This window comes from Bacillus rossius, chromosome 6 (assembly GCF_032445375.1).
Source record: "Bacillus rossius redtenbacheri isolate Brsri chromosome 6, Brsri_v3, whole genome shotgun sequence".
Lineage (NCBI taxonomy): Eukaryota > Metazoa > Arthropoda > Insecta > Phasmatodea > Bacillidae > Bacillus > Bacillus rossius.
In genome coordinates this window covers 73,770,021-73,797,370 of record NC_086334.1, presented here as the reverse complement: position 1 = coordinate 73,797,370, position 27,350 = coordinate 73,770,021, and the positions used below count along the sequence as shown (strand labels likewise).

The window sequence follows — 27,350 nt, the reverse complement described above, 5'->3', positions numbered from 1 at the left end:
ATTTCACATTCCCTTATCATGGTTAAGATTCGTGTATTCGAATCTAAAGTATTAAAATAGCTTTATTGTATACTAAATATATACATACATTCATTTATGATTTTCGCCAAGTAAATGAAGGCGAAAGTTCCAAATTAAGATTTAATATATCATTAATTATTTTTAGTTAATATGTATATATATATATATATATATATATAAATAGATATGTGTAGGTATGTATATTCCCTATGGACTCCAAAACGGCTCAACCGATTTTGATGAAAATTTTAGGGAATCCTCAGATTAGTCGAGTGGGTGATCCAGTGATTTATTTTTGCTATTTTGTGTCATATTTCCAATACAAATGCATACAAAATGATGTAGTTGAAGAATCACACGGCCGCTCAGGAGGTCTTGTGGCGCCTGGAGGCCGCGCGCTGCCCGAACACGAGGCCCCCCAGGGCGCGCGCGGGCGCCTCCAGTAGCAGCCACAGCAGGAAGGACGTCGCGAACGAGAACACCGCGTCTCCCGCCGCCATCCACAGCTGCGCACACATCACAGCCGGTATTCACTAATGTCACACATGGAGTGAGATGGGTCTGAACAGGGCATGATCAACCCTCAGGCAGCTTGGGACGCGAGGATCGAGGGGGGGGGGGGACTGCGCTGAAATCGTGTCTTCGCACGCACTATTAACCTAGCATCATTGCATCTACCCTACATATTTCAACTAGACCGAGACAAATTACTAAAACTAAATGCGCCGTGAACTGAAAAAGCTTGGGACTCCCTGATTTATAGGTAATATGAACCATGTTAAAATTTTCACAGTAGTAAACAAAGTCAAAACTAATATACTGCTTGTTAGGCCGACCGTAACACACACACCTGGCGGGGGCGCGTCCTTATAATTAGCCCAGGGCGGTCAGAACTCTTGGTCAGTCACTGGGTCTGAATCGTGGGCCAGCCTACCCCGTATCACCTTCCCGTGGCAGGAGCGTGCTGGCAGTTCTCTTGATTACATTCAGTGGCTGGAAACGTCTCTAATAATCCGTACATCGTTTATTATGTCCTTGCTGACAAAAGGGGCGCTGAGCGCAAATATCGACCTTACACACTCGCGTGCGACTCACTGACTCACAAACTTACTGGCTCACTTACTGATTCACCGACTGGTTGAAAAGTAACAAATTTTTTTAGCCCATGCCCAGATAAGCTTTTAACTGGATATTTTGAATGCTGATAGCTCTCAATTCGTTAACGACGAAGGAAAAAAAGTAGAAATATTTCATGTTTAACCCCACAAATAAATTCAAAAGAATGACGCATCTAAATCTTCGGTGTAGACCTTTCTTTGAAGGTCTACCCTGGTACTAATAGAGCAGATATGAAAATAATGATTATACCAATTTATCGTATCTGAATAAGTAAACAATTTAAGTCTCATAATTTTTTGTTGAATATTAATCTGTTTTACCATAGATAGAGCTATATTTTTATATCAAGGGAATATTTTGTTCAAATTTAACCACATACTTTCATTATATTACACACTTGACGGACAGTCACAGGCTTGAAACACTGTATGCATAGCCACATGAGAAAATTAACAATTTTAGCCTTATGATATTCTGCTGTATCACTAATGGTTGTACATTAGTTTGTTGAAACATCATTCAATTAGAGGAAATATTCCAAATTTTTTAACGTTTTTAACGTAGCCTACATTTATTTCAGCTTAAAACTATGAAATTTTCCAAGCTATTGGTCATTGAATATGCAATAAATCTCAGGAAACCTTAAAAATGCTTCCTGTCCTATAAGTGTGTAAAAATACGCTTGAATATTATCTAATACATATGCTAATATGCATGACACATATTTGGTCAAATATCTAAGAATTTTAATTTTTTAGTAGTTTAAGATGTAAATTTATAGTTACTGCACATCTACACATATGCGTGTATGCGTTATTCAGCAGCTAATTTTATGAAAATTGACTCGCGTATAGGTATTGTATGTGCCAATGTGCTTGTCAAATTTAATGGCTTAATATGTCCTTTGATAACATTAACATAGGGGAAAGGCACCTAAGAGTGCGCACCTAACAAACAATAGTCATATGTGACTACATTTTAAATTAACAATAAATGTTTGAGTCAAATTCGGTTTTATTAATCTATTATGCATTCATCTACATATGTTCAATTATGTGAAAACTGTTCATATTGTTATAAAACACACAAAAACAAATACATGCAAATGCGCACTCTTAGGTGAGCTAGCCCCTAAGAGTGCGCATTGTTTACCCTAAGAGTGCGCACTTAACACAGATCACAAGTAAATGTTACAGATCCTTCAAATGACGAACACTGCTCATGCCACCACTGTTGGCATTTAATACACTGTATCCAGTCTTCTGAGATTGGTTCAGTATATCTCTCATCACATCCTGGACAGAGTACATCACTTTCCACTGTCTTTGAAGTTTTACGCTTTTTCAATGGACCTGATGATTTTCCTTTCTTATTTGACTTCTGTGAATCTTGTGAACGTTTCTTTTCACTCTCCAGCAAAAGAGCATTTTTAAACGGCGAGCTTGTCATTACTTCCGATCGCCTGGCTTTCCTTTGTCTCTTGACTGTTGTGTCTGCTTTGGGAACAGGTACGATGCTGGCTGGAGAGATTCCCTTTCCCTCACTCTGATCTACCTTCATAGGACTATTATTTACAATGCAGGTGGAAGAGTTAATTTTCTTAACATTTTTCTCACTTGATACACCAGCTAGCATTTGGCAACCCAGATTAATTTCACTAGTCGACAACTCGACACCACTATCGATCGGCATATCATTCTCATGAGCGTTAGAAAACTCCAATCCAGCTACATGGACAATATTACTGGTCGACGGTATTTGGTCCAGCATTGTTTCATTATTCTCACTAGACACCAAACATTCCATATCAACTTGAAGATTTTCAATAGTTGATGGGGATGTGTCAAAGCTAGAAGGCATGATGGGGTTTTTCACAGTTTGTACAGAAGTATCTGGAGCAACAGGAACCACCTCGTTGCCACTGTCCATTGGCTCCTCTAGATTTGGCCTGTCAGTCACATGAGATGGGATGAAATCCTCGTCGCTGAACACATCAGGGTTATAAGGATAAATTCCTGTTGCACGAAATGAATTCTTTGCTTTCTCCATGGTGGCAACCTTCTCATATGAATTGCGGAACAAAAAACAAATGTCAGAATTGGAAATTGCACGGCCGGGGTGGTTGTGCATCCATTTCTCCGCTTCAATAGCAAACATTGATTTCAGAGGGCCGAAGAATCCTCGATCGAGAGGTTGCAGTTTGTGTGTAGCATGGGGAGGGAGTGAAAGAAGTGTGATATTGTGCTCTCGGCAAAAAAGAACAGCCTCAAGAGAATAGTGGGATGAGTGATTATCTAGAATTAGGAGTACTGGGTCATCCTCAGATGGTTTGACATAGGTCTTGAAATGTTTAAGCCAGACCAAAAACAGATCGGAATTAATGAAGCCACTATCAGATATCATGTGCAAAGAACCTTCAGGAGCATCTTTAAATAACTCTTGTTTCATTCTTTTCCTGGCGAAAATAATCGCAGGGGGCACATAGAAACCAACAGGATTCATGCAACAAACTACTGTCACAGTTTGTCCTATCTCTGCTGAAGACACTTTGCTGACTGAACGTTTGCCTTTGGGAGAAAGTACTTTGGGAACTTTGTTTGGGACACACGAGATTCCACTTTCATCCATATTGAATATAGATGAGCATGAAATTTCTTTTCATCTGACACTTTCAAGTTATGGAAAAACCGCTGACACTGTACTCTGTTAAATCCAATGGCACGGCCAAGACTGCATTTTTCGGGTGCTCGAAGGGACAAATTCTGCCTCTTGCAGAAATCTTGCACCCAGTGTCGCCCTGCTGCCTTTGTCACATTGTTGAACCTGTGTGGAATATTGTTTAGAGTCGCATACTCAAAAGCCAAACTCATCAGTTGCTTTCTCCCTATGCCATAGAATCGGCTGTCCAAATCCCTTATGTGGTCTGCTAGTTCTTGCTCTTGAGCTGGTGTAAAAACTCGTTTCAATCTTCCTAGTGACACTGGTATGGATCCCTGAAACAATCATCGAACTCAACTCAGGATAAGATATCAGGAATCTACTTACTAATGAAAATAAATGACAGCTAGGAAAGGCAAGGAAGGAAATATTAGTGGGTCAATCTACCCTAACAGCGCTTCAAAGAATGGAATGTTATGTAGATGAAACAGCAATGAAATGAGTAAGGAGACACACAAACAAGAACACAAAAATATCCATTAAACCGACACAGTACATTATTTTTCTTTACGACGAAATCGACTGAATTTAGCCTAAATCATTAATTCTGAGCTAGCGATGGCCAGTTTTCGAATAGTAATCGCTAAATAATAACTAAATATACAAACGACTGCTTTAATTATGCAGGCTTAACAAACCTTATTTTTGTATAATGGGAAATGAATTAACATTTTGTTAAGTAAGCCTAGATAACTGACAAGGAATTAAATTAATGCAAGTTTATTATATTTATAAAAATTCTAAAGTAGGTAATAATAAATTATCTCAAATTTTCTTTATTGTAACTTAGCAATTTTATGAAATATATATATAAATTGTTGTGTATTTTTTACAAAAAATGTAATTAATAATTTTGTTTTGGAACATTATGTATGGGAAGTCAAGTAATTGCTATTGATTGGCCTATACTAGGTTGGTCTCAATTTGGCCGATTTCAACTCACTACTAATTCTAATGAGGACTCGGAGTAAGAAACATGAATAAGTTCATGCATTTAAGTTACATTTATCAAAATAATACAATTATTGCTAATTAAATAGTACTTACTGCTTTTAGGCGTTTCCTTAGCGTAGATTCCTTTGTGCCCAGATCCTTTGCAACTTTTCGTTGACTTTCCCCATTTAGTATTGTTTCTTGCTTCATTTAAGATTTCTTCTGAAAATATTAACTTTCTTTCCGATTTTCTCTTATAAGAAGATGACATTCTGAAACAAATATAGGCCTATTTGATTAAAATTGTTCATTTTTGCATTAATATAAACTTGTCCCAAAGAGTACGCAAGGTGCTCCAAAGAGTGCGCGCGCACTCTTGTGGACAAACTTTGTGCGCACTCTTAGGGAATGAACACGAAGTATCTAAAAGAGTCGACAGATAGCAGCACATACCGTAAAAGCTAATATGGCTTTATCGACACGAATGCTGAAAACCAAAGCTGCTACGTAATATAAAGATAATGAACACATCTCTGTTTACCTACTTGCTATAGCTTAAGTTACCCGATAAAAATATTACATGAAAACAACAACAAATGAACTCTCACCTTTCAAATCTACAAATAATCTTGTGCAGCTGCAAGTTTCACGCCACTCGTTTGTCACACAGTAACGAACAATCTGAGGCTATACACTTTTTTTTCAATGTTGCCAACTGTAAGAAAATAGCAATGCGTACTCTTAGGGGATGCGCACTCTTAGGTGCCTTTCCCCTATTATAAAAATATAATGTACATTTTATACATAAAAAAGTGGAATTTTGAGGGCGATGTATTTACGAAGAAAACCTCCCTGGGGAGCAAAGTCCTCACTAGCCCTCACTAGACGGAAGTATGGGAGCGAATTCTTGCTGGGTCTTTGGGGGCAAGCCGTCAGTGGGCCACATTGGAGGACGCATGTACACACTATCCTCCTTGAAGGTGAAGTCTTCCTGTAGAGACCGATATAAGATAATTACCGAGAGACTACTTCAGGCCTGTTATTTGCCTTTGGATAGAGACAACGAGATACCTGAAACACGGGTTATCAGCGTTCATCTAGGCGCTCCCGCACTTATAGAACTCAGTAGAATGTAAATGGCAGTCCTGTTGCAGGAGTAGGAGTGAGGTGTAAGGTGCGGTCAAGATCCGACCACCCTGACGTCAAGGCGGCCATCTTGGATAACCTTGTCTTTACCTCTAATGTCATATGGGATCCAGCCATCTTGTCATCGAGCTTCCCAATCCCTGAACGTTGTATTTTTCATTACGTTTGTCACATAAAATTCTAATAACATTTCCACCAATATGGATCCGAAGTCAAAACACTTTTTCTATTTACGGACGACACATTCGCCATCTTTTTTTTTGTCTGCTAGAGGTCGTCATCTTGGATGTCGACATGGCAGTCATCTTGGTTTTATCTTTTCTACTGGAGGCTACCATCTTGCATACTATCATCTTTGTTTTTGGTGTTTGTTCCTAGAGAGCAAAGCTGTGTTTCATGCACATAAGGTTTATTGTCCATTACCTGCTAATGTTGTTGTGGTCCGTATAAACATATTAAATGATATTTTTTAAAAAATACATCGGAAGCGCAGTGATTCGGACCATTACATAACTGACCTCATTTAACAGCATGGCCATCGAGACAGTTACCAGATAAGAATTACAAACAGTATATAAAAATAACACACATATTCTTAATAGTAATTTTTTTTTAATTTGAAGGAATAATAAATAACACATGTTCGAGACTGAGCCGGCATATTTATTTATTTCAATACATGCTATCAGGAACCCTAGTTAATACACATTACCTGCTAGAGAGTGGTACCGCCATCTTGTTTTCAATAATTTATTTATTTATTTTATTTATTCATTTCATTCCGTAGACCCCTTACAAACTGCTGGAGTTCTGGGATATGGAACATGTCAGTTTTATATACATTAAAAAATAACATATCTAAGATCAGCGCTTACACATAAACCCACAGCAATACATAAATACAGTAATCTATGTACAAAAGAATAACAAAAGTATGTATAGTATTTGATTACATATTTAGACACCATTTCACATATACATTTAGCTTGAGACTTTATTATATTTGACAGATTTATTAATTTTTTAATAGTGGATCTTCTTATTATATTATACAATACTAAATATCAAATGTGAGATAAAAGTTATTGTATTACAAGAAGTAGAATAAAATGTCAAACAGTTAGTATGTGAGAAATTCATCCACTGTATAGAATGTCTGAGATAAAAGAAATATTTTAAGGTTCTTCTGGAATTTTTTATTATTTTGTTTGCTTAGCTCTTTCAGACTCTCAGGTAACTTATTAAATAGTTTTATGCCTGAGAAAATTGCACCCTTCTGACTTAGCTTGAGTCTGTTAAGTGGCAAGTGGAGGTCATTTTTATTTCTGGTATTGTATGTGTGCACATCTGAGCTTTTTAAAAAGTAGTCAAAATTCTTTACTACAAATTTAATTGTAGAATATATATATTGTGAAGGAAAAGTAAGAATGTTAAGTTTTTTGAATAATGGTCTGCAAGAGTCCAGTTTTTTTGCTCCCGTCATAATTCTGATGACTCTCTTCTGTATAATGAAAATGTGCTTGCTATGGGAAGATTGTGCCCAGAAAATTATACCAAATGACATTATTGAATGAAAGTATGCATAGTATACTTGCTTAAGTGACTCTATGTTCATATAATGAGCCAAAGTACGTAATGAAAAGCAGGCTGCATTTAGTTTAGGTATAATGTTGTGTATGTGTGTGTTCCCATTCAAACAACTATCTAAATGAAGACCTAAGAATTTGGTATTCATGCATCCCTTTATGACTGTAACTCCGTAATTAACTTGCAAGTCATTATTCTGCACGTAGCTTGTGTTAAATTTAAGAAATGCTGTTTTTTCTAGATTTAATGTTAATTTGTTTGCTTCGAACCATATTTTTAAGTTGCGAAGCGTTTCATGTATATTGTTAGTTAGAGTCTGATGGTTAGCTTGAGTGAAAAGTATGCTGGTATCATCAGCAAAGAGAACTGCATTAGCTTTATCAGCTATATAACAAGGCAAGTCATTTATATACAAGATAAAAAGCAATGGACCAAGAATAGACCCTTGTGGGACACCACATTTGTTTACACCTACTTCCGAGAATATTTCACCGTTGTCTTGATCCGTTATGGCTACTTGTTGATATCGTTGAGTTAGATAGGATGTGAACCATTGTAATTCAGTGCCTTGAATACCATAATGATACAGTTTGTCTAGAAGTATCTTGTGGTCCACACAGTCGAAAGCTTTGGTTAAGTCGCAAAAAAGACCCACAGCCTTCTCTCTCTTATCTAGGGATTTTAGTACTATTGATGTTAATTTAAACGCTGCGTCATCAATGGATTTACCACTGCGAAATCCATACTGATTTTAGTCAATAGGTTATTTGACTCAAGGTATTTAGACAGTCTTTTATGTACTAATTTCTCCATTATCTTAGCAAATGTTGATATAAGTGAAATGGGTCTGTAGTTTGACATTAAATTCGCATCATTCTTTTTATGGAGAGGTTTAACAATGGTAAATTTTAATCGTTCTGGAAAGATACCTGTTGAAAATGATTTATTAAATATGTTACTAAGAGGGGCACTGATCTTATTGATACATTTCTTGAGTAGTACACTTGATATTTGATCATAGCCTGTAGAAGTTTTAGGAGCTAAAGAGTGTACAATTTCACAAATTTCTGTAGGTGTTGTGGGGGTAAATACAAAATTACACGTTTTTCTAGGCAGAGTTTGCTGCATAAGTTTTATGGGGTTATTTTTTGTCGACAGATTTTTGAATAGCATATCAACTATTTCTAAGAAGTAGGTGTTAAAAGCATTTGCTACATTTGTTGCTTCTACTAACGATTTCCCATTTACTATTACAGTAATAGGGTAGTTTGACTTAGGCTTGTTACTTTTACCAGTCATATGTTTAATTATATCCCAAGTAGTTTTAGCCTTGTTTTTTGATTTTGATACTAAATTTTGAAGGTGGAACTGCTTAGCTTTATCAATGACTCTGCTTAGTATTTTGCTATAATTCTTATAGTAAGATTTGAGTACAGCGTCATTTGACGTCCTGCAAAGCAAATACAGCTCTCTTTTCCTTTTACACGACGTTTTTATGCCTTTGGTTAACCACAGATTTTGATATCCCTCCCTCACCTGAACTAATTTTGGAGGGAAATTTGCTTCAAAAAGCCTTAAGAAGGTTGAGTGAAATAAATTAAACTGTAAATTTGTATCATTATCAGTGGATGTATTAATCCAGTTTTCCTTTTTTAAATCAGCTATAAAATGTATTACTGATATGTTATCTATTGCCCTTATTTTTTTAAGTTTGTTTTGTTTATTCCTTTTTTCCATTGTAAGTTCAATATTGTGCAGCTGTATAACCTGAGCATCATGATCAGATAACGCATTTATCAGTGGAATAACAATATATTTATCCAAATTTTGTTTTTCAATAAATATATTGTCAATTATAGTAGCAGAAGTTGATTGTATTCTTGTGGCAAACTGAACAGTGGGAGTAAGATTAAAGGATCCTAATAAGGAGTTTAAACGTTGTTTATAATGACTGTCTTCTAAATAGTTTATATTAAAATCCCCACAAATAATAGTTTCAATATTTGTCCTGATATTTTTTAATAACAGCAGTTCTAATTGCTTTAAAAATATCTCAAATATTCCTGTTGGGGATCTGTAAACAGAAATTATCAGAACTCTCTTGGAAAGTAATTTCACTAAGGCTACAGTACATTCAAAATCTTTTTCAGCACAATATTTATCAACATTAACAGTTTCGGTTTTGATGTTGTCTTGTATAAAGATACATAATCCGCCTCCCGAGAATTTATTCCTACAATAGTGTGACACCAGTTTAAATCCTGGAATTCTAATTTGTGGAACTTGAATAGACTTTAGATGGTGTTCAGATAGACATACTATATTAACCTTAGTCTTATTTTCTACCTCAAACATGTCTAAGGCTTCAATAAACAAGTCAATTTTATTTACAATACTTCGAATGTTTTGATGGAAAATAGTGAGATGACTTTCAGGGGTCAGTCTGTTGTAGATCTGGCATTGACTGGTTTCATTTGTACATATTCCCGGCCTAAAAAATGTTTACTATTTTCATTTGACTTCTTTCTTATCACCCACTTATCGAGTAAGGTAGCCCTACAGGTTATTTTTTCTTTATCTAACACATCGTTGTTATTCTCCCTTATTACCCATCTATCTAAAAAGGTACACTGTTTGACATGTACTTTATTTTGTATACTGCACAACTGATTGTAGATCAATGATGCAATGTGTTGTTTTCCTCTGTTGTTTAGATGCTGACCATGCCTAGTATGAAGTGCTCTATCTAATTTACTTATATCAACATATTTTACATTGTTGAACTGCATGCATAAGTTTTGAATATTTGTATTTGTAACACTAATAGCAGCATTTACACAAGATGAGCTATCTAAATCATATCTAATGGGAAGACTCACTACAACTATAGTTTTGTTGCTCAAGGCTTTGAGTGACTCACTGAGGGTATGAACTGCTTCCATGCCTTGATTTTTGGCCACATCGTTCGAGCCACCAATTATCACCACATAGTCATAATTTTTTACAGATGCTGAATCTTCAAGAAAACCTTTCATTGCTTCTTTTAGAGGGGCCCCTGGTTTAGTTACACCAAATGCATTGATGTTATTACTGTAGTCAGATATCAGTTCAGATAAGCCTCTGGCATGACTGTCGCCGACAATTAATACACGATTCTGCTGTTCAGTCTTGTTTATTTTGTTGCATTTATTTTTGTTGACTTTGCCATCGTTTTTACTGCTGCTAATGGGGTGGATGCTATTCCTGTGGGTGTTTCTTGCTTTGTTGTAGGTAGTTTTTGAGGCTTGTCCCATTGCCGAAGAGATCGCCTGACAAGGTACTGAAATTTCTGAATCTTCAAACTTGCGGGTGTTTTGTTTTTCGCAGGAGATGTTCTTACTACGTGATATTTCCCTTCTTGGGGACGAGGTTATGGCATTCTCAAAATCCGTTTGATGACTAGGCTTGTTACCGTGTTTACCTGTAGCAACATCCGAGAGATGTGGAAAATCACGCGAATTTCTAAAGACTGAAAACCTATTCGAGAGTTGCATGATGTTGGGTGGAGAGCAGATGGGTGGTCTACACGTATTATGTTTCGTCGTGTTCACCCACGTGTTATCAGTCTTTTCAGGATATTTTAGTGCTGATTTTTGTGTAGAAAGTTCTTCTGTTAAAATTTTTACTATTTCTTTCAGTGATGCAATCTCCTCTGTTAAACTCTGAATTATTTGTTTGTACTCACAGTTCTCAAGCGATCCATGATTTGCATTACCATTATTCACTGCATCGCCATTTTCTTCTGCACATGTTGTGCAAAGCCATTTATCTTCCGGAATATTCTGTTCTTCCACTTCACAACACTTTCCAAAATGAAACCACGAATCACAATTTTCACAGAGGATGCCATTTCGCACAGCCTTGTAACATTTACCGCATTTTGCATTTTTTAAGACTTTATTTTTATTTGTAACACTGGAATACGACTTGCGAACAGACGCCATGTTTAAGCAAGTAATGAATTTGTGAGCACAGTTTTTTATTTCAACATACAAATAAATAAGGGTTGTATAAAATTATTAGTTAACCATTCTAACCACGACACATTGTTTTATTTCCAATTTTTACTAGTGACGTAGAAGTAATAGCATTAATTAATTTTTAAAGCAGGAAGTACACCCGAGCATTGTCATATCTCAACCATTTCTTGCCACAACATGATTGATAAATCGATACCAAGTGCGCTAGTATCACATAGTACATACAACAACGACTAGAGTGCGTTGCCGCCATATTGGTTTAATTTTTACCTGCTAGAGTGCAGGAATAATTTATTACTGCGACGTGTGCAACCTTGAATTCTGAGCGACATCTTGAAATTCATGGATATTTAAGCTTAAAATTAGGAACTTCCCAGCATTATAAAAAAATTACTAGTTAATATATTAATAATTTTAATATATATATATATATATATATATACTGGGTTCGATTCTTACGCAATGCAAAAAAAATTATAATTTAATTAATATTACAAAATATGACAGTTTCGAAAAAAATTACAAATAAGAAAATTATTACAGAAATACTACATGTAGAAGAATTACAACCATTTCTCGATTTCTACAGTTTTCTTAGAAGGCAAAGCAAGGCCTTTGCATTATGAGAAATGTCTTTTCAGGGCATCTCCAATCGATTAACCGGCTACGTCTAGTCGGTGGCCAGGTACATCCAGGTGGCTGGTCAGGTCAACACTTGTGTGTCAAGGTACGCCCAGGCGGTGACCATGCATGTCATTCGGTTGGCCAGACACGCACAACCAGTCGGTTGGAAAGGCTATCACGCCCATTTGGTGGCCAACCACTTCCATTTGGTATCCAGGCACCCAGTAGGTGGTCAGAAACATCCAGGCAGTAGCCAACATGTATTTTTCGAAGATACTCAGGAAATATTTTAAACAGACCATGTTCAATTACAGGCGTTTAGACCAGGCATCTCCGATACACGAGAATAGTGTACCAAAGTATTTCCGAGAACCGGGTTTAAGGGTTTGTGCCGAAGGTACCGACCGCCATCTCTGATTGTGACGTCACGGCGGTCATCTTGGACTCAAAATGACTCAAAAATTTCCATGAATATTCCTAATTTCGAGGAAAAAATTTCCGTTTCGAGTGAAAATTTCCCGTCTTATTCCTCGAACACAAAAAACAAAGATGATATAATCAGATGTCAGCCTCCAGCAGAATAGAAAAAAACCAGATGGCTGTCGTGTCGACATCCAAGATGGCGACCTCTAGCATACGACAACAAGATGGTGGCTGTGTCGTCATAATCTAAAAATGTGGCTGTGACATCTGATCCAAGATTTCGGACATGTTATTAGAATTAAATATGGCGAACGTAACGAAATGTGCAATGTACGGGGATTAGGGCGCTCGTTGACAATATGGCGGAATCCAAGATGGAGACTGAGGTCAAAGGTTAAGGGTAAAGGGCCATGTCAATGTCATTCTATGTGGCCGCCGTGACGTCAGTCATTGACCCCCTCCACACCACAATCCTACTCCTTCAACAGGACCGCCATGTACATACTACGGACCTGGAACGACCTTAACAAGACTGAATTATTACGCAACTACAAACATGGCAGTGAACATAACTTCCAATTTGCAGTTTCTAGACATAGAGAGAATGTCGTCACTCAAATGCGGCGATTGAGTCATGATAAGTATGAAAAGCTTCTATCAAATGCCATTTAAAAAATTTGTTGTTGGACATCATCAGACAGTCTAACTAAAATGCATTCGTATGATTTTTTTTATCAGTCACAAAAGATCATAATTTATTTAATTGTTTTTGACGTGATAACGTTTTCAAAATCGATGAACGCCGGCTGCACGCACGAAAAAGCATGACTCATTGTCACGTTCCGCCTGAGTCGAGCGTGCAAGCGAGAGCGCGGAACAAGCGATAGAGAGGCACGATCGGCCTTAGCGCTCGGCTTGTGACGCTTCTATCTCTCTTCCACTCCATCGGCCGATGCGTCCGAGTAGAAGAGAGACAGCGGCAGCACACAACTACACGTGAACTGTTTTGTCAACTGTTTATAAAGTGAAGTGAAAAGTTAATGTTGTTTCCATTGTTTATTACAACAACAATTGCGGCAAAAAAGGTAATTAATTCTTGCATTTTAAGAATTTTATTAGTGGTATAATCTCATATATTTGTTCTTTAATAATTAAAAAAAGTAGCATCGGTTGGCGAGTGCAGTAATTATAGGTTATGTTACAATTTTGACTAAAAATTATTATCACATATAAACGATCATATAAAAAGTCAACTGCTTTCATTTAGTATTCAATGAAAAAAATGATCGTGCGTAGCTATTAATGTAAGATTAAAAACTAATGTTTAACTCCACACATATCATAACAATGTGTCTAAAATAAACAATAGTTTAAAAAAACTAAAAAAAAAACACGCGTTATATAGAAAACCAAACTAAAAAAATAGAAAATAAATTTTAATAAATTTTAATTAATAATAGTGTAAAATTTTTTAATAAATTAAAATTAATAATAGTGTATATAAGGAAAAAATGTATTTTATTTAAAAAAAGCGTGGGGTGCATGATGTCAATAGTTATAAATATTTTATTGACATATATGAGTAGATGGATTATCATTTCGATAATATCTTAAAAAGCACCCCACGCTTTTTTTTTAAATTAAATACATTTTTTTCTGATATACACTATTATTAATTTATATTAATTAAAAAATTTTACGCTTCTCTTAATTCAAATTTATTAAAATTTATTTTCTATTTTTTAGTTTGGTTTTCTATATAAAGCGTGTTATTAAGTTTATTTGAACTATTATTTATTTTCTACTTTTTGGTTTGGTTTTTATTACCCAAAATGTAATGCTAATAGAACTTGTATTATAATTTTATTTAATTGTTGAGCTAATATTTGGTCAGCTACTATCTGCAAAATTTGCCAATTGGTACCAACCTATTACTATAAAAAATTTACTTAAAATTTTCATAAAAAATTTAGTACATTTGTCAATAAAGATAAAGGTTTTAAATTTGGTGTTCCATTGCTCAACACACCAACACCAATTGAGTCGCTCACGTTCAGGTATTTTTGAGAGGATCTGGTTATTGACCGTGGTCACCAGGTGACATTACTGAGCAGCTGGCATTGTAGTTAGATTTCGATAAAAGAATATCGATTATTGACATGACAGCTGCCGTAATTTTGCATAAATCACTTCCAAACTGATACATAAAATATAGTAATAGAAAATCTCGGTTGAGTTGGGCAAAATCAGACCAAATGGGTTGGATTGTGAATGTTTTTTTGGAAAAACAGAAAAATTGCTGTAACTTCCATAATATTTAAAATATCACATCCATTTGAAAGTATTATAACTTGTAGAAGCAATACCAAATTTTTTTGTTTAAATAAGTTAATGTTTCAACCAACCATAACGGCAAGGGGTGGAAAAAAACAAGGGTTAAAAGTAAAAAAAAAATGTTAACCTTTTTAGTAGGTAGGTATACTATAATATCTGTTATAATTTATAGTAAAAACTCTAAACATTATCTAAAATCTTTGGCTAAAACAAAATTTTTGTGGGAAAATACTAACCTTTAAAATAAGAAAATTCAAAACTTCCTTACTACCAAATTTGTTTAAATGTATTTAAAACCATCTTAAACCTTAGTCTAAAGCAAATGGTTATAATACACAAATTAGTGCAAGGAATAAAAAATTGTGTTTGTAGGTAAAAAAAAATCATAACTACCTTAGAAGGCACACTATTCAAGGCTGGATGCACTGCAAAAATTTGATTTTTCACTGATTGGATTACAAGAAAATATTTTATCGATAATTTTGGAATATTAGAGAACATATAGGATGTAAGAATGTTCCAAATGTTTATAGAAGTATACAGAACATTGCAGAAGAAATAGGTGCTTATAAATCTTCCTATGCCTGTTTGCTGTGCTGGTAGGGATATTTTTATTTTGCTCAGTGATCAAAATTACCATTGGTTTCCATTTAATTATAGTGTTTCCTATTTTCTATTGGGTTGCATTTGACATTTGGAATTCCCATTGCGACTATATTGACATTTGGTGCTTTTTAAGATATCGAAATTATAATCCTTATACTCATATATGTCAATAAAATATTGTTAATTATTGACACCATGGACCCCACACTTTTTTTTTTAAATAAAATACTTTTTTTTCTTATATGAACTATTATAAATTTATATTTATTAAAAAATTTTAACACTATTCTAAATTCAAATTTATTAAAATTTATTTTCTATTTTTTTTTAGTTTGGATTTCTTTATAAAGGGTGTTTTTTAGTTATTTAAACTATTATTTATTTTCTACTTTTTAGTTTGGTTTATTTATAATTTAAAGTGATACTTATTTATCGACGAATGAAAGATATTTTATAACAGTGTAAAAAAACTTGATAGTTATTACATCAATTTACTATTAAAGTAGATTTTGCATAGCTATTGGCTGCAGTTAAAATAAAATCGATAAAAGTTGTTTTATCTCAGAAGTGTCTCTAGATGTGGCTCAATTTTTTATTTATTACATGACTTTACTATTAAAGTGAATTTGAGTAGATATTGGCTGCGTCTAAAATATATATATCCAATATAGCGTGTTGAAGAACTACAGTACTCAATAATTTCAATATCCTGCTATGAAAATCAATATATTCGGGAAGTCATTGATGTTTATTCTAAGTCAGCATATCTGATGGGTGACCATCCTTTGTTTGCAAATGTCTCACAAAACATTTTCTCCCATTTGTTCCAGTCCGATTCCACTGTAAGTTTCATTTGCATGCAGTTGTACCAAACTACACTGGAGTATTCTAATAAATGTTATAAAATTTCTATTTTCTTTTTGTCGTCTTTGATTAGGAAACGTTCACATTCTTTGTTGAAATCTTTAATCCAATGGTAAGCATTTGAGTTTCAGCCTGTGAATTTCTCAATCATGAAATATTTTGCAATTTTCCCTATATTCTGAGTGTCAGATATAGTTTTTTCTTCAAGAAATTTTTCTAACAGTTTTTCCAATTTTTTTTGATCCACTAGGTATAGATTCAGCACATTTTGTTTTTTCCTCATATTCCTTCAGGTAAAAATCCTTAAACTGTATGTTTTGCTCTCTATTCAAATATGTTTTTGATACATCATCTGTCAAAATTATCCATATTTTCCGTGGTTTATGTCTTTTATTTAATGATTTACTGACTTTGGCATAGTTTGGAGTATTTGTAACGGCTTGGTGTAGATTTGCAGGTTGGTGCTAGAGTGGAATTTCAAAAATCTGCCCATCAGGTGTAGCTATTGAGGTTATACATATGGTGTATGATTTCCCATCTGCTGTTGGTTTCACAGCATAATCAAACCTCAATGTTTTCATGTTTCGTGAAATATTTGCCAAACATGTTGTTATATAATAGTAGTATGTAAATGGGAATACTGGCACAGGCTTCAGGCTGTGGATTGTGATTGTCGGTCCGCCATCTTGGATTTTGACGTCACGAAGGCCATCTTGGATGACTGTGACTTTGACATTGACCTTTGACCTTCAAATTAGCCTAAACTAGCCAAAATTTGCCCAAAATTCCTCAAAACTTCCATTTTTTTAGAAAAAAATTCCACAATTCAAAAAATGGGACTTCGAATAACCTCAAAAGTCGTTTTGCCTTAGAAACCACGAAAATTCCTAAAAACGGCTTAAGAATCCATGTCTTCAGCCTCCGATAAGACATTTTTTTTAGGAATAAGGATACCATGACCACCATCTTGGATTATGACGTATGAGTGCTCCTGATTATTTGTGAGAAATCGATCTCAGCATGAAGGATTTTTTACTTAATGAGTCAAGTCATTTTATTCAGAGTTACATTTAATTAGTGAAATTCTGCTAATAAATTGGCACTTACAATATTTTTACCAGGTGGAATTCAAAAAATAAACATCCATTACTCAGTCAAATAATATGCTTTGAGACAAACTGCATTGAACTTGGTGGCTAAGACAGGTAATGTTATTCAGATACTCAGTAAAGTAATATACCATAAGACTACTGTGAAGCACTAACATGCTAGACAAACTTCCTTCTCCTTGGTGTCTAGCGAAGCCATCCTTCTATTTCGATCGTTAGTGAGCATCCCGCATCCCGCATAAAAGAAATAATATTTACCTGTAAGCAACATGTGGTGTCATCTGTTTACAATAATCGTAACTACTTTAAACAGGTTATTTTGCATGAGATAAATTAACTCTCACCACTGAATGGTGCTATTGTAGTCAGTTAGAGTCATGTAGTTTCGTAGCCACGCGGTATTTTTGCCATGCAGTCTCGTAACCATGTGATCTGGAAGCTTCGTAGTCCTATAGCCTCGCGATCACGTAACCTTGAAGACTCGCAATCGCGTAGTCTCGTAACCTCATGGCTCGTAGTCTCGTAGTCATGATGCATTGGAGACTCGTAGACTTGAAGCTACATAAGCAAGTAACCTTGTAATCTTATAACATGATACTGTTAAAGCAGTTGGAGCAAAAGAGAAAATTCCGTCGAAGACAGATACGGCAATTGGAGCCTTGTAGATGTGTAGCTTCGTAGTCAAGTACTCATGCAAGTCCTGTATCCTCGCAGTCACGTAAACTTGTGTTCTAGAAGCTTCGTAGCTCTGTAGCCTCGCAGTCTCGTAAACTTGAAGATTCGTACTCACGTAGTCTCGTAACCTCATGGCTCGTAGTCTCGTAGCCTCATGGCTCGTAGTCTCGTAGTCATGATGCATTGTAGCCTCGTAGAATTTAAGCTACGTAGCCAAGTAGCCTCGTAGACTTGTAGCTACGTAAACAAGTAGTCATGTAATCTTATAACATAATGCTGTTGGAGGAGTTGGAGCTTTATACACTCGAAGGTAGTTGGTGGAGTCTTGTAGACTCGTAGAATTGAAGCTTTGTATCCAAGTGGTCTTGTAGTCATGACATCTTGCAGTCATTTGGAGCCGAGTAGACTTGTATTATTGTAGCTTTAAAGACATGTAGTTTCGTAGCCACGCGGTCTTTTAGCCATGCAGTTTCGCAGCCATGTATAACTCGTAACCTGCTAGATCCTTTTAGACTCGTAGCCTTGTGACCTCATAGTCTCTTAGACTCGTAGCATTCTAGCCAAATATCATTGACGCTGTTGAAACAAAAGGCTGTTGGAGCAATTGGAGCCTTTTGGAGCCTAGGATGTCTGTAGCTGTATCAAAACAACATCTCTGTAGATACTGTAGCAAGGTGTTTACCTTGAGAAAGAATGCTAAACGTCATGAGAAGAATGATTGTGTTAAAAACCCACTACGTAAAATGTTAAGCTGTAATCGGTGTATCAGGTTGTTAACACGAATTGACAGCTTAAAAAGACATTGTAGAACATGTTGTGGCCGGCAGGGCCACATTTTTACTTGTAATTTATTTTTGTTGCTGGTCTCTAGTTTTATATGGTTTTTTATTTCACGTATTTTTACGCCTTTTTTAATTAATGTTAATTTATCTGTAAATTTTTTTAATTATATTTGTTTCTGTTAATTAGTTATACGCCGTTTGGTAGCTATCGATTATGAGTTTAAGAATATCGATTGTGTTTCACGTAAATACCACTTGGTGAGCGCCCGGCGGTTGGCTGATGACGTCAGACATTCGGCTTGCCGGGAAGAAAAAATCAGCTGGGCCGGCGAGAGAGTTTGTGCCGAGCGACCGTCGAGGACAGAGCCATGTGACGGCGAGACTGGTGTGCCGGGCGGCGAAGAGTATGGGGGTGGAGGCTCCACGCTGGGTGACAGGGCAATGGTTTGCCCTGTGATACTGAACTTATCAAGGTAAAGAGAGGCCGCAATTTTGATTTTTACCCTCGTGGTGCTGCACTGGTTTTTGGCAAACCTAGTGAACTGTGTATTTTCCCATACTAAATTTTATTTGGACGGAACTTTTATTAGCCAGTTTGGTGAAGAGGCCCATTTGTTTCACACGTTGTTCCAGTGTGGGATTTTTTAAAAAAGGTCGCCCGTTTGCCTGTAGTTGTAATAAAAGTATAAGTTTGGAAGAAACGAACATTTTGCAATTTGTTTTTGAGACTTTGTCTTCGGAATTGGCATACTTAAAGTTGCATTTAGCTAATATATCAGCTTGTGCAGTATTATTAAAAGTATGCGATCGGTATTGGACTACATGCGCAGCCTGATGTTGGTTGGTGCGGCCATTCTACGTTTTTATGAAATCATTGGCAAGTTAATAAAGAAGTAAGACTTTGTTTGAAGTATATGATAAAAACTTCGGTGGTAACATAGTTATGTTACGTGAAGAGTTTTTGCTACATTTCCCTTAAAAAAAAATAAGATAATTTTTTTTTTTGGTCATCGTTCACGCCTTTGTGAATTCGTACCTATGGCCCGGCGTGGCATTAGACTCTGGAGTTGGTGAGGAAGGTCAGGAAGCCAGCGCACGCCTAGGATATTAACTTTGTTTTTTTGGCAAGTCTTTAGCAACGAACATCTGAAGAAAGACTAAACCGTTGATTGAGAGTTTAAGAACTTTATTTAAATAATTTGTTTGTACTTCAGTATTATTTTTGTAGATTTTTTATATATTTGTATTGATTGTCTTGTTTGATTTTTTGGTATTAGGGCAGTCAGTAAATTTTGATATTTTATAGTGGCCACGCCTCACGCCCTTATATATTTTTATACTTGTTGTTATCAGTATTTATATTTTTACGATTTTTTAAAGGTTATTGTTAGTATCGCAAATGGGGATAAGATGCTGCCATTATTAACGTCAGCTTTTGTAACTAAGCTTGTATGGTTATGTATAGTAAAAATTATTTTTGCAAATTTCTATTTTTTAATAACATACGTCCAAAGTCTTGCCTCTTGTTTGTTTAATGGTTACTCTACTAGTATATCCTTTGAATTTTTTGGCCTGACCCCTGGGCAGTGGTGTGGGGAATTTATATTGTTTAGCTTTTTATGCCTGGTTTTAATATTTATTTTTTCCCTTCGCGCCCAGAGTGAGTCGGGGACGCAACCCCTCTTCCAATTAAGGAGGGAGAAGGGTTACAACCTGCGCCACTCTGCTGGGCAGAGACTTTGGACTTTTGCGATTTTGCTGACTTTTTTGATTTTTTTAATAATGGCAGTTTCTTGGATTTATAAACTTCCCAAAGAACAGGTTTACGCTAATTTGCAAGCAGCGGGAGTAGAGAGTGGTCTGGAGGATGACATTGATACCTTACGCAGGAAATTAAGTACCCACATTAAAGAAGGGAGGAAAAAACCTGTTGAGGAAAATGTGGAGAATTCGGAGATCAGCCAAGTAAATTCATTGAATACTGCTATGCAAAGTAAATTGCTTTTTAAGAAACTGGATAGGTTGCCATCTTTATGCTACGGTGGGCCAAGAGATTTAATAAAGTTTTGCTTGGGGGTAGATAGTTTGAAAACTAATTGTTGTTTACAAAATGAGCAAGAATTGTTAAGGTGTATTTCGACTAAATGTAGCGGGATCGCTAGAGATGTGATTACGTCAGGTATAAATAAGTCTGTTGGATGGTCGGTAGTGAAAGAGAATTTGTGGGAATATTTGTGCCCTAAGAGGGTGAAGGACGATCTAATTAAGGAATTGATTTTCCGTTTTCAACGGGAAAATGAAAGCACCTTAGAATTTATACAGGATATTAGAAATCACGTTAATGTATTTGGTCTGCAGTTAGATGATCACCGTTTTGTAGCTATTATTTTGGAAAATTTAAATCCTGCCATCAGACACGAATGCGCTTTTATTGGCAGACCTAATAGTGTTGAGGAACTCAACACTTGGGCTATCCAGGTAGATAATATTTTTTACGCTAAATGTGAATTCGATAAGTGTAAAGGCAAAATCAATTTTAAAACGGTTTGTTTTAAAACGCCGGGTAGTGAAAAAATTGATAAGACTTGTTTTAAGTGTAATAAGGTAGGGCATTTTGCTAAGGATTGCTCGGTTTCGGAGGTTAATAATTTTGTTTGTGGTTTTTGTGGCAAATATGGTCATTTAGAAAAATTTTGCTTTAAAAAGAAACCGGAGCAGGAAAGACACAAGACATGTTTTAGGTGTGGCAGCATGGACCATTTGATAAAAAAATGTAATCGCAAGAAAAAATTAGTTTGTGGTTTTTGTAATAAAGATGGTCATAATAGCGGGAAATGTAATTTCCGTAAGGAAGTTAAGAAATATCGATTTAACAATAAGCATAGTTTGGCGGTCATTCAGGCAAAAAGAGGTTTATGTGTCAAAGTTTGGTTGTATGATCGTGAGATAGAAGCTTTACTTGATACGGGGGCTAGTTGTAGTTTCATCCAGCAGAAATTTTTGAGTAATTTGGTGCGCGATCATAAATTTTTGAAAACTAAGATCGTAAGTAGTCAAGGCATTAATGTGGCCATGGCGGACGGGCAAAAGGTTCAGGTAAAGGTAAAAGTATTTTTACATTTTAAATTGGAACATTTATCTTGGACACGTGAATTCTGGGTAATGCCCGATTTGATCCATGAAGTAGTTTTGGGAATGGATTTTTTAAATGATAGTAAGGCTATAATAGTGTGCGGCGAGAAAGTAATGAGGTTCGATTTTAATGATAAAATTAAGATAAAATTGTGGGAGAATAAAAAAAAAAGAAAGGTGGTTTGTGGTGGTATCGAAGGGTTAGAGCAAAGGTTGGGTGAGAAGGAAAAATTGCAGATACAGCAATTAAGCGAGGAATATAAGGATGTTATCACTACTAAAATTGGCAAATGTACGCTAATGCCATACAAGATCGTGCTGGTAGATGAAACCCCTATTAAATGTGTGCCGTATCAATGTGCCCCGCCTAAAATGAAAGCCTTTCGAGAAATTATTAATGATTTACTTAATAATAAGGTAATAGTCCCTTCTAAATCCAATTTTGCCTCACCTGCCTTTTTAGTAGATAAGAAAAATAAGGGCAAATATCGTTTGGTCCTTGACTATCGCCTCCTTAATGACAGGGTAAAACTAGATCCGTTTCCCATGCCTAAAGTTGAAATTGTTTTGCAATATTTGGGAAAAGCCAAGTTTTTTACGGTGCTTGATTTGAACTCGGCGTTTCATCAATGTGAATTAGAAGCAAGTAGTCAGAAATTTACCGGGTTTGTCACTCCTTGGGGGCACTTTGAATGGACTAGAGTGCCTTTTGGGGTGAATTTTGGGGCCCAATGTTTGTCACGAATTTTAGGGCACATATTACAAGAATATCAGTATAAATTTGTAATAAGTTTCTTGGATGATATTTGTGTTTTTTCAAATAGTTTTGAAGAACATATAGAACATATAAGAAAAGTACTTGAGAAACTAAAGGGAGCCGGCTTTACCGTAAATCCGGAAAAAATAGTTTGGGCCCGTAGCGAGATAAAATTTTTAGGATACATAATCCGAGAAGGTGAATTGGTCATGGACCAAGATAAGATAAACCCCATAGTTAATTTCCCGGCCCCCTGTAATGTTAAGGGAGTGATGCGCTTTTTAGGAATGCTTGGTTATTTTTCCCGTTTTATACCGAATTACGCTAACCTATGCGCGCCTTTAAATAATTTGAAAAGGAAAGATGTTAAGTTTGTATGGGGGGAAGAGGAAGAACAGGCCTTTAGGAATTTAAAGAAAGCCATAGCTCAACCCCCCCATTTTAATACTTCCGGATTTTGAGCAAAAATTTATTGTGCAAGTGGACGCTTCGGGAGTAGGTCTGGGGGCGGTTTTGTTGCAAGAACGTGAGGGAGGTTTAAAACCGGTTATGTATGCTAGTAAATCCCTAAATAAGCACGAGTTAAAATACAGTGTATATGAGAAGGAAGCATTAGCGTGCATATTTGCGTTGGAGAGATTTGAGAGTTTTCTTGAACATGAGAAATTTGAATTATGGACTGACAACCAGGCTTTGACATGGCTTTTTTCCCACCCGCGGCAACTAGGGAAAATAGGGCGGTGGATCATGCGGTTGACGCGTTTTCGTTTTGACCTCAAACATATGAAAGGACAGGATAATGTAGTGGCCGATGCCTTATCGCGCATGTTTGATGAACATGAGTTTCAGTGTAAAGACGAAATGAGAACTGAAGACAAGGAAGAATGTAACATCCTGAGGGAATTCCCTCAAGGATTTATTGATTTGCGCGAAATACAAAAAGAGGATCCTGAGACTAAAGATTTAATAACGCGTTTGGGACAGGATACTACTATAGACTTAGGAATGAAAGACGGGCTTTTGTGTTGGATGAAAGATGGAGAACATAAAGTTTTTGTTCCTAAGGGGGTAAGGAAAATGATAATGCGGTATTACCATGATTCTAATATAGGCGCGCATGGCGGAATCGAAAAAACTATAGATAAAATCTCTAAAGAATTTTTTTGGCCAGGTTTGAAAAAAGACGTAAAAGATCATGTTTTAAGCTGTGAAGATTGCCAGCGCGCTAAGCAATCTAGACATAGTAAGATAGGTAAATACTCTGTTGAAGCTCTGACTAGACCTTGGGAAAGGGTTTATTTGGACATTTTTGGGCCCCTACCTAGATCATTAGGGGGGAATAATTGCTTACTTATAGCGGTAGATGGTTTTTCTAAATTTTGTTTTTTTTTTTTGCCTTTGCGTAATATGAAAAGCGAGAATATTATTAAGGCTTTAGAAACTAAAGTGTGGGGTTTGTTTGGTAGCCCGGAGCAAGTAGTATCAGATAATGCTACATATTTTAAGGGTAAGTGTTTTGAAGTGATGTGTTTAGATTGGGGTATAAAACATATTACTACCAGCCCCTATTATCCCAACCCTAATTTGGTTGAAAGGGTGAATAAATATGTCAAAGTGGCCCTCACGATTTTTCATCAACGTAACCAACGGAAGTGGGACAGTGTTATCCACGTATTAAATTTAGCTTTTAACATGACCATACACAGTGGTACTAAATTCACACCATCGGAAATTTTTTTGGGAAGAAATGTACCCCATCCTTTACTAAATTGTTGGGGTTTGCGTCCAGCCCTTTTGGAAACCCGAAGCCCCCGTTTGTTGGAAAAAATGTGGGAAGAAGCAGCCGAAAATCTGCAAAAGGTTAGAAAGAAAATGAGTAAGTTTTATAATAAGGGGCGAGTGGATAATGTATTTAAAATTGGTGATGAAGTGCTATGCAGGCAATTTGTTTTGAGTGACAAAGTAGGGTATCAGAGCTCTAAGTTAGAGAATAAGTATGATGGACCGTATAAGATTGTAAAGATTTTAGGGCCGGTTACTGTCTTGTTGGAAGAAGTTTAAAGAAATAATAAGGTAAAAAAGGCCCGTGTTAGTCATTTGAAAATGTTTGTAAGGCGGAGTTCCTAAAATGAATGTGGATGACCCTTTTAGGGTGAATATGGCTAAATATTTTTATTTTTATTTTATTTGGAACTTACTCTGGTATGTTTTTTTTTTATATAATTTGTAGTTGTGGTTATTTTTAAAATTTTCTTTGCTGTTTAAATTTTTTTTTTGTTCAAGGCGGAGGTTGTGGCCGGCAGGGCCACATTTTTACTTGTAATTTATTTTTGTTGCTGGTCTCTAGTTTTATATGGTTTTTTATTTCACGTATTTTTACGCCTTTTTTAATTAATGTTAATTTATCTGTAAATTTTTTTAATTATATTTGTTTCTGTTAATTAGTTATACGCCGTTTGGTAGCTATCGATTATGAGTTTAAGAATATCGATTGTGTTTCACGTAAATACCACTTGGTGAGCGCCCGGCGGTTGGCTGATGACGTCAGACATTCGGCTTGCCGGGAAGAAAAAATCAGCTGGGCCGGCGAGAGAGTTTGTGCCGAGCGACCGTCGAGGACAGAGCCATGTGACGGCGAGACTGGTGTGCCGGGCGGCGAAGAGTATGGGGGTGGAGGCTCCACGCTGGGTGACAGGGCAATGGTTTGCCCTGTGATACTGAACTTATCAAGGTAAAGAGAGGCCGCAATTTTGATTTTTACCCTCGTGGTGCTGCACTGGTTTTTGGCAAACCTAGTGAACTGTGTATTTTCCCATACTAAATTTTATTTGGACGGAACTTTTATTAGCCAGTTTGGTGAAGAGGCCCATTTGTTTCACACGTTGTTCCAGTGTGGGATTTTTTAAAAAAGGTCGCCCGTTTGCCTGTAGTTGTAATAAAAGTATAAGTTTGGAAGAAACGAACATTTTGCAATTTGTTTTTGAGACTTTGTCTTCGGAATTGGCATACTTAAAGTTGCATTTAGCTAATATATCAGCTTGTGCAGTATTATTAAAAGTATGCGATCGGTATTGGACTACATGCGCAGCCTGATGTTGGTTGGTGCGGCCATTCTACGTTTTTATGAAATCATTGGCAAGTTAATAAAGAAGTAAGACTTTGTTTGAAGTATATGATAAAAACTTCGGTGGTAACATAGTTATGTTACGTGAAGAGTTTTTGCTACATTTCCCTTAAAAAAAAATAAGATAATTTTTTTTTTTGGTCATCGTTCACGCCTTTGTGAATTCGTACCTATGGCCCGGCGTGGCATTAGACTCTGGAGTTGGTGAGGAAGGTCAGGAAGCCAGCGCACGCCTAGGATATTAACTTTGTTTTTTTGGCAAGTCTTTAGCAACGAACATCTGAAGAAAGACTAAACCGTTGATTGAGAGTTTAAGAACTTTATTTAAATAATTTGTTTGTACTTCAGTATTATTTTTGTAGATTTTTTATATATTTGTATTGATTGTCTTGTTTGATTTTTTGGTATTAGGGCAGTCAGTAAATTTTGATATTTTATAGTGGCCACGCCTCACGCCCTTATATATTTTTATACTTGTTGTTATCAGTATTTATATTTTTACGATTTTTTAAAGGTTATTGTTAGTATCGCAAATGGGGATAAGATGCTGCCATTATTAACGTCAGCTTTTGTAACTAAGCTTGTATGGTTATGTATAGTAAAAATTATTTTTGCAAATTTCTATTTTTTAATAACATACGTCCAAAGTCTTGCCTCTTGTTTGTTTAATGGTTACTCTACTATTATATCCTTTGAATTTTTTGGCCTGACCCCTGGGCAGTGGTGTGGGGAATTTATATTGTTTAGCTTTTTATGCCTGGTTTTAATATTTATTTTTTCCCTTCGCGCCCAGAGTGAGTCGGGGACGCAACCCCTCTTCCAATTAAGGAGGGAGAAGGGTTACAATGTAAAGCCAAGCCTACTTATGTCATAGAGCACATCGATGGATCTTCTAGACTAAAGAAGAGTGATCTGCATTACGACAATAATTTTCCTTGTCCTGAGCGTGATGGTATTAGCTCACCCGATCGTGACGAAGAACATAAATTGAAGGATGCTGATGGCTTCGTGAAGACTGAAACGAATGAAAGTAACAACACCGTGACAAGTGAGAATACATTCAAGCCGATAATCAGTAGATCTAACATTCTTTGTAAAAATGATGGACCTCTAAAAAGGAAGCATGAAGACGATGAAGACACTTCGACATCAACGATATCGAATTCTTAAGGTAATCTGGGTGAAGACGATGCCTTAAACGGTGATTGCTACAGTGACTCTGAAGCTGGTGTCGTGATCGAAGACTGTGCTGAAGCACCTTGAGCAGGCAAGATCGAAGACTATGATGGTGGCTTGCGACCAAAACGATGGAAACGACATAATAAAATAAATTATCCTGATCAAGCTTGTGATAATCACTGGCTCGATGATGAAAGT

General features: G+C 36.1%; 1 protein-coding gene across 1 annotated transcript in view; it reads right to left on the bottom strand.

Annotated features, from left to right (window-relative positions):
* Positions 1-289: 289 nt before the first annotated feature.
* LOC134533573 (nose resistant to fluoxetine protein 6-like) overlaps positions 290-27,350 on the bottom strand; it is a 94,964-nt gene continuing 67,903 nt past the window's right edge. The window contains exon 6 of the mRNA XM_063371103.1: positions 290-527. Coding sequence (XP_063227173.1) covers positions 387-527 — 141 coding nt within the window. The 3' untranslated portion in view covers positions 290-386. The remainder of the gene's footprint in view (positions 528-27,350) is intronic.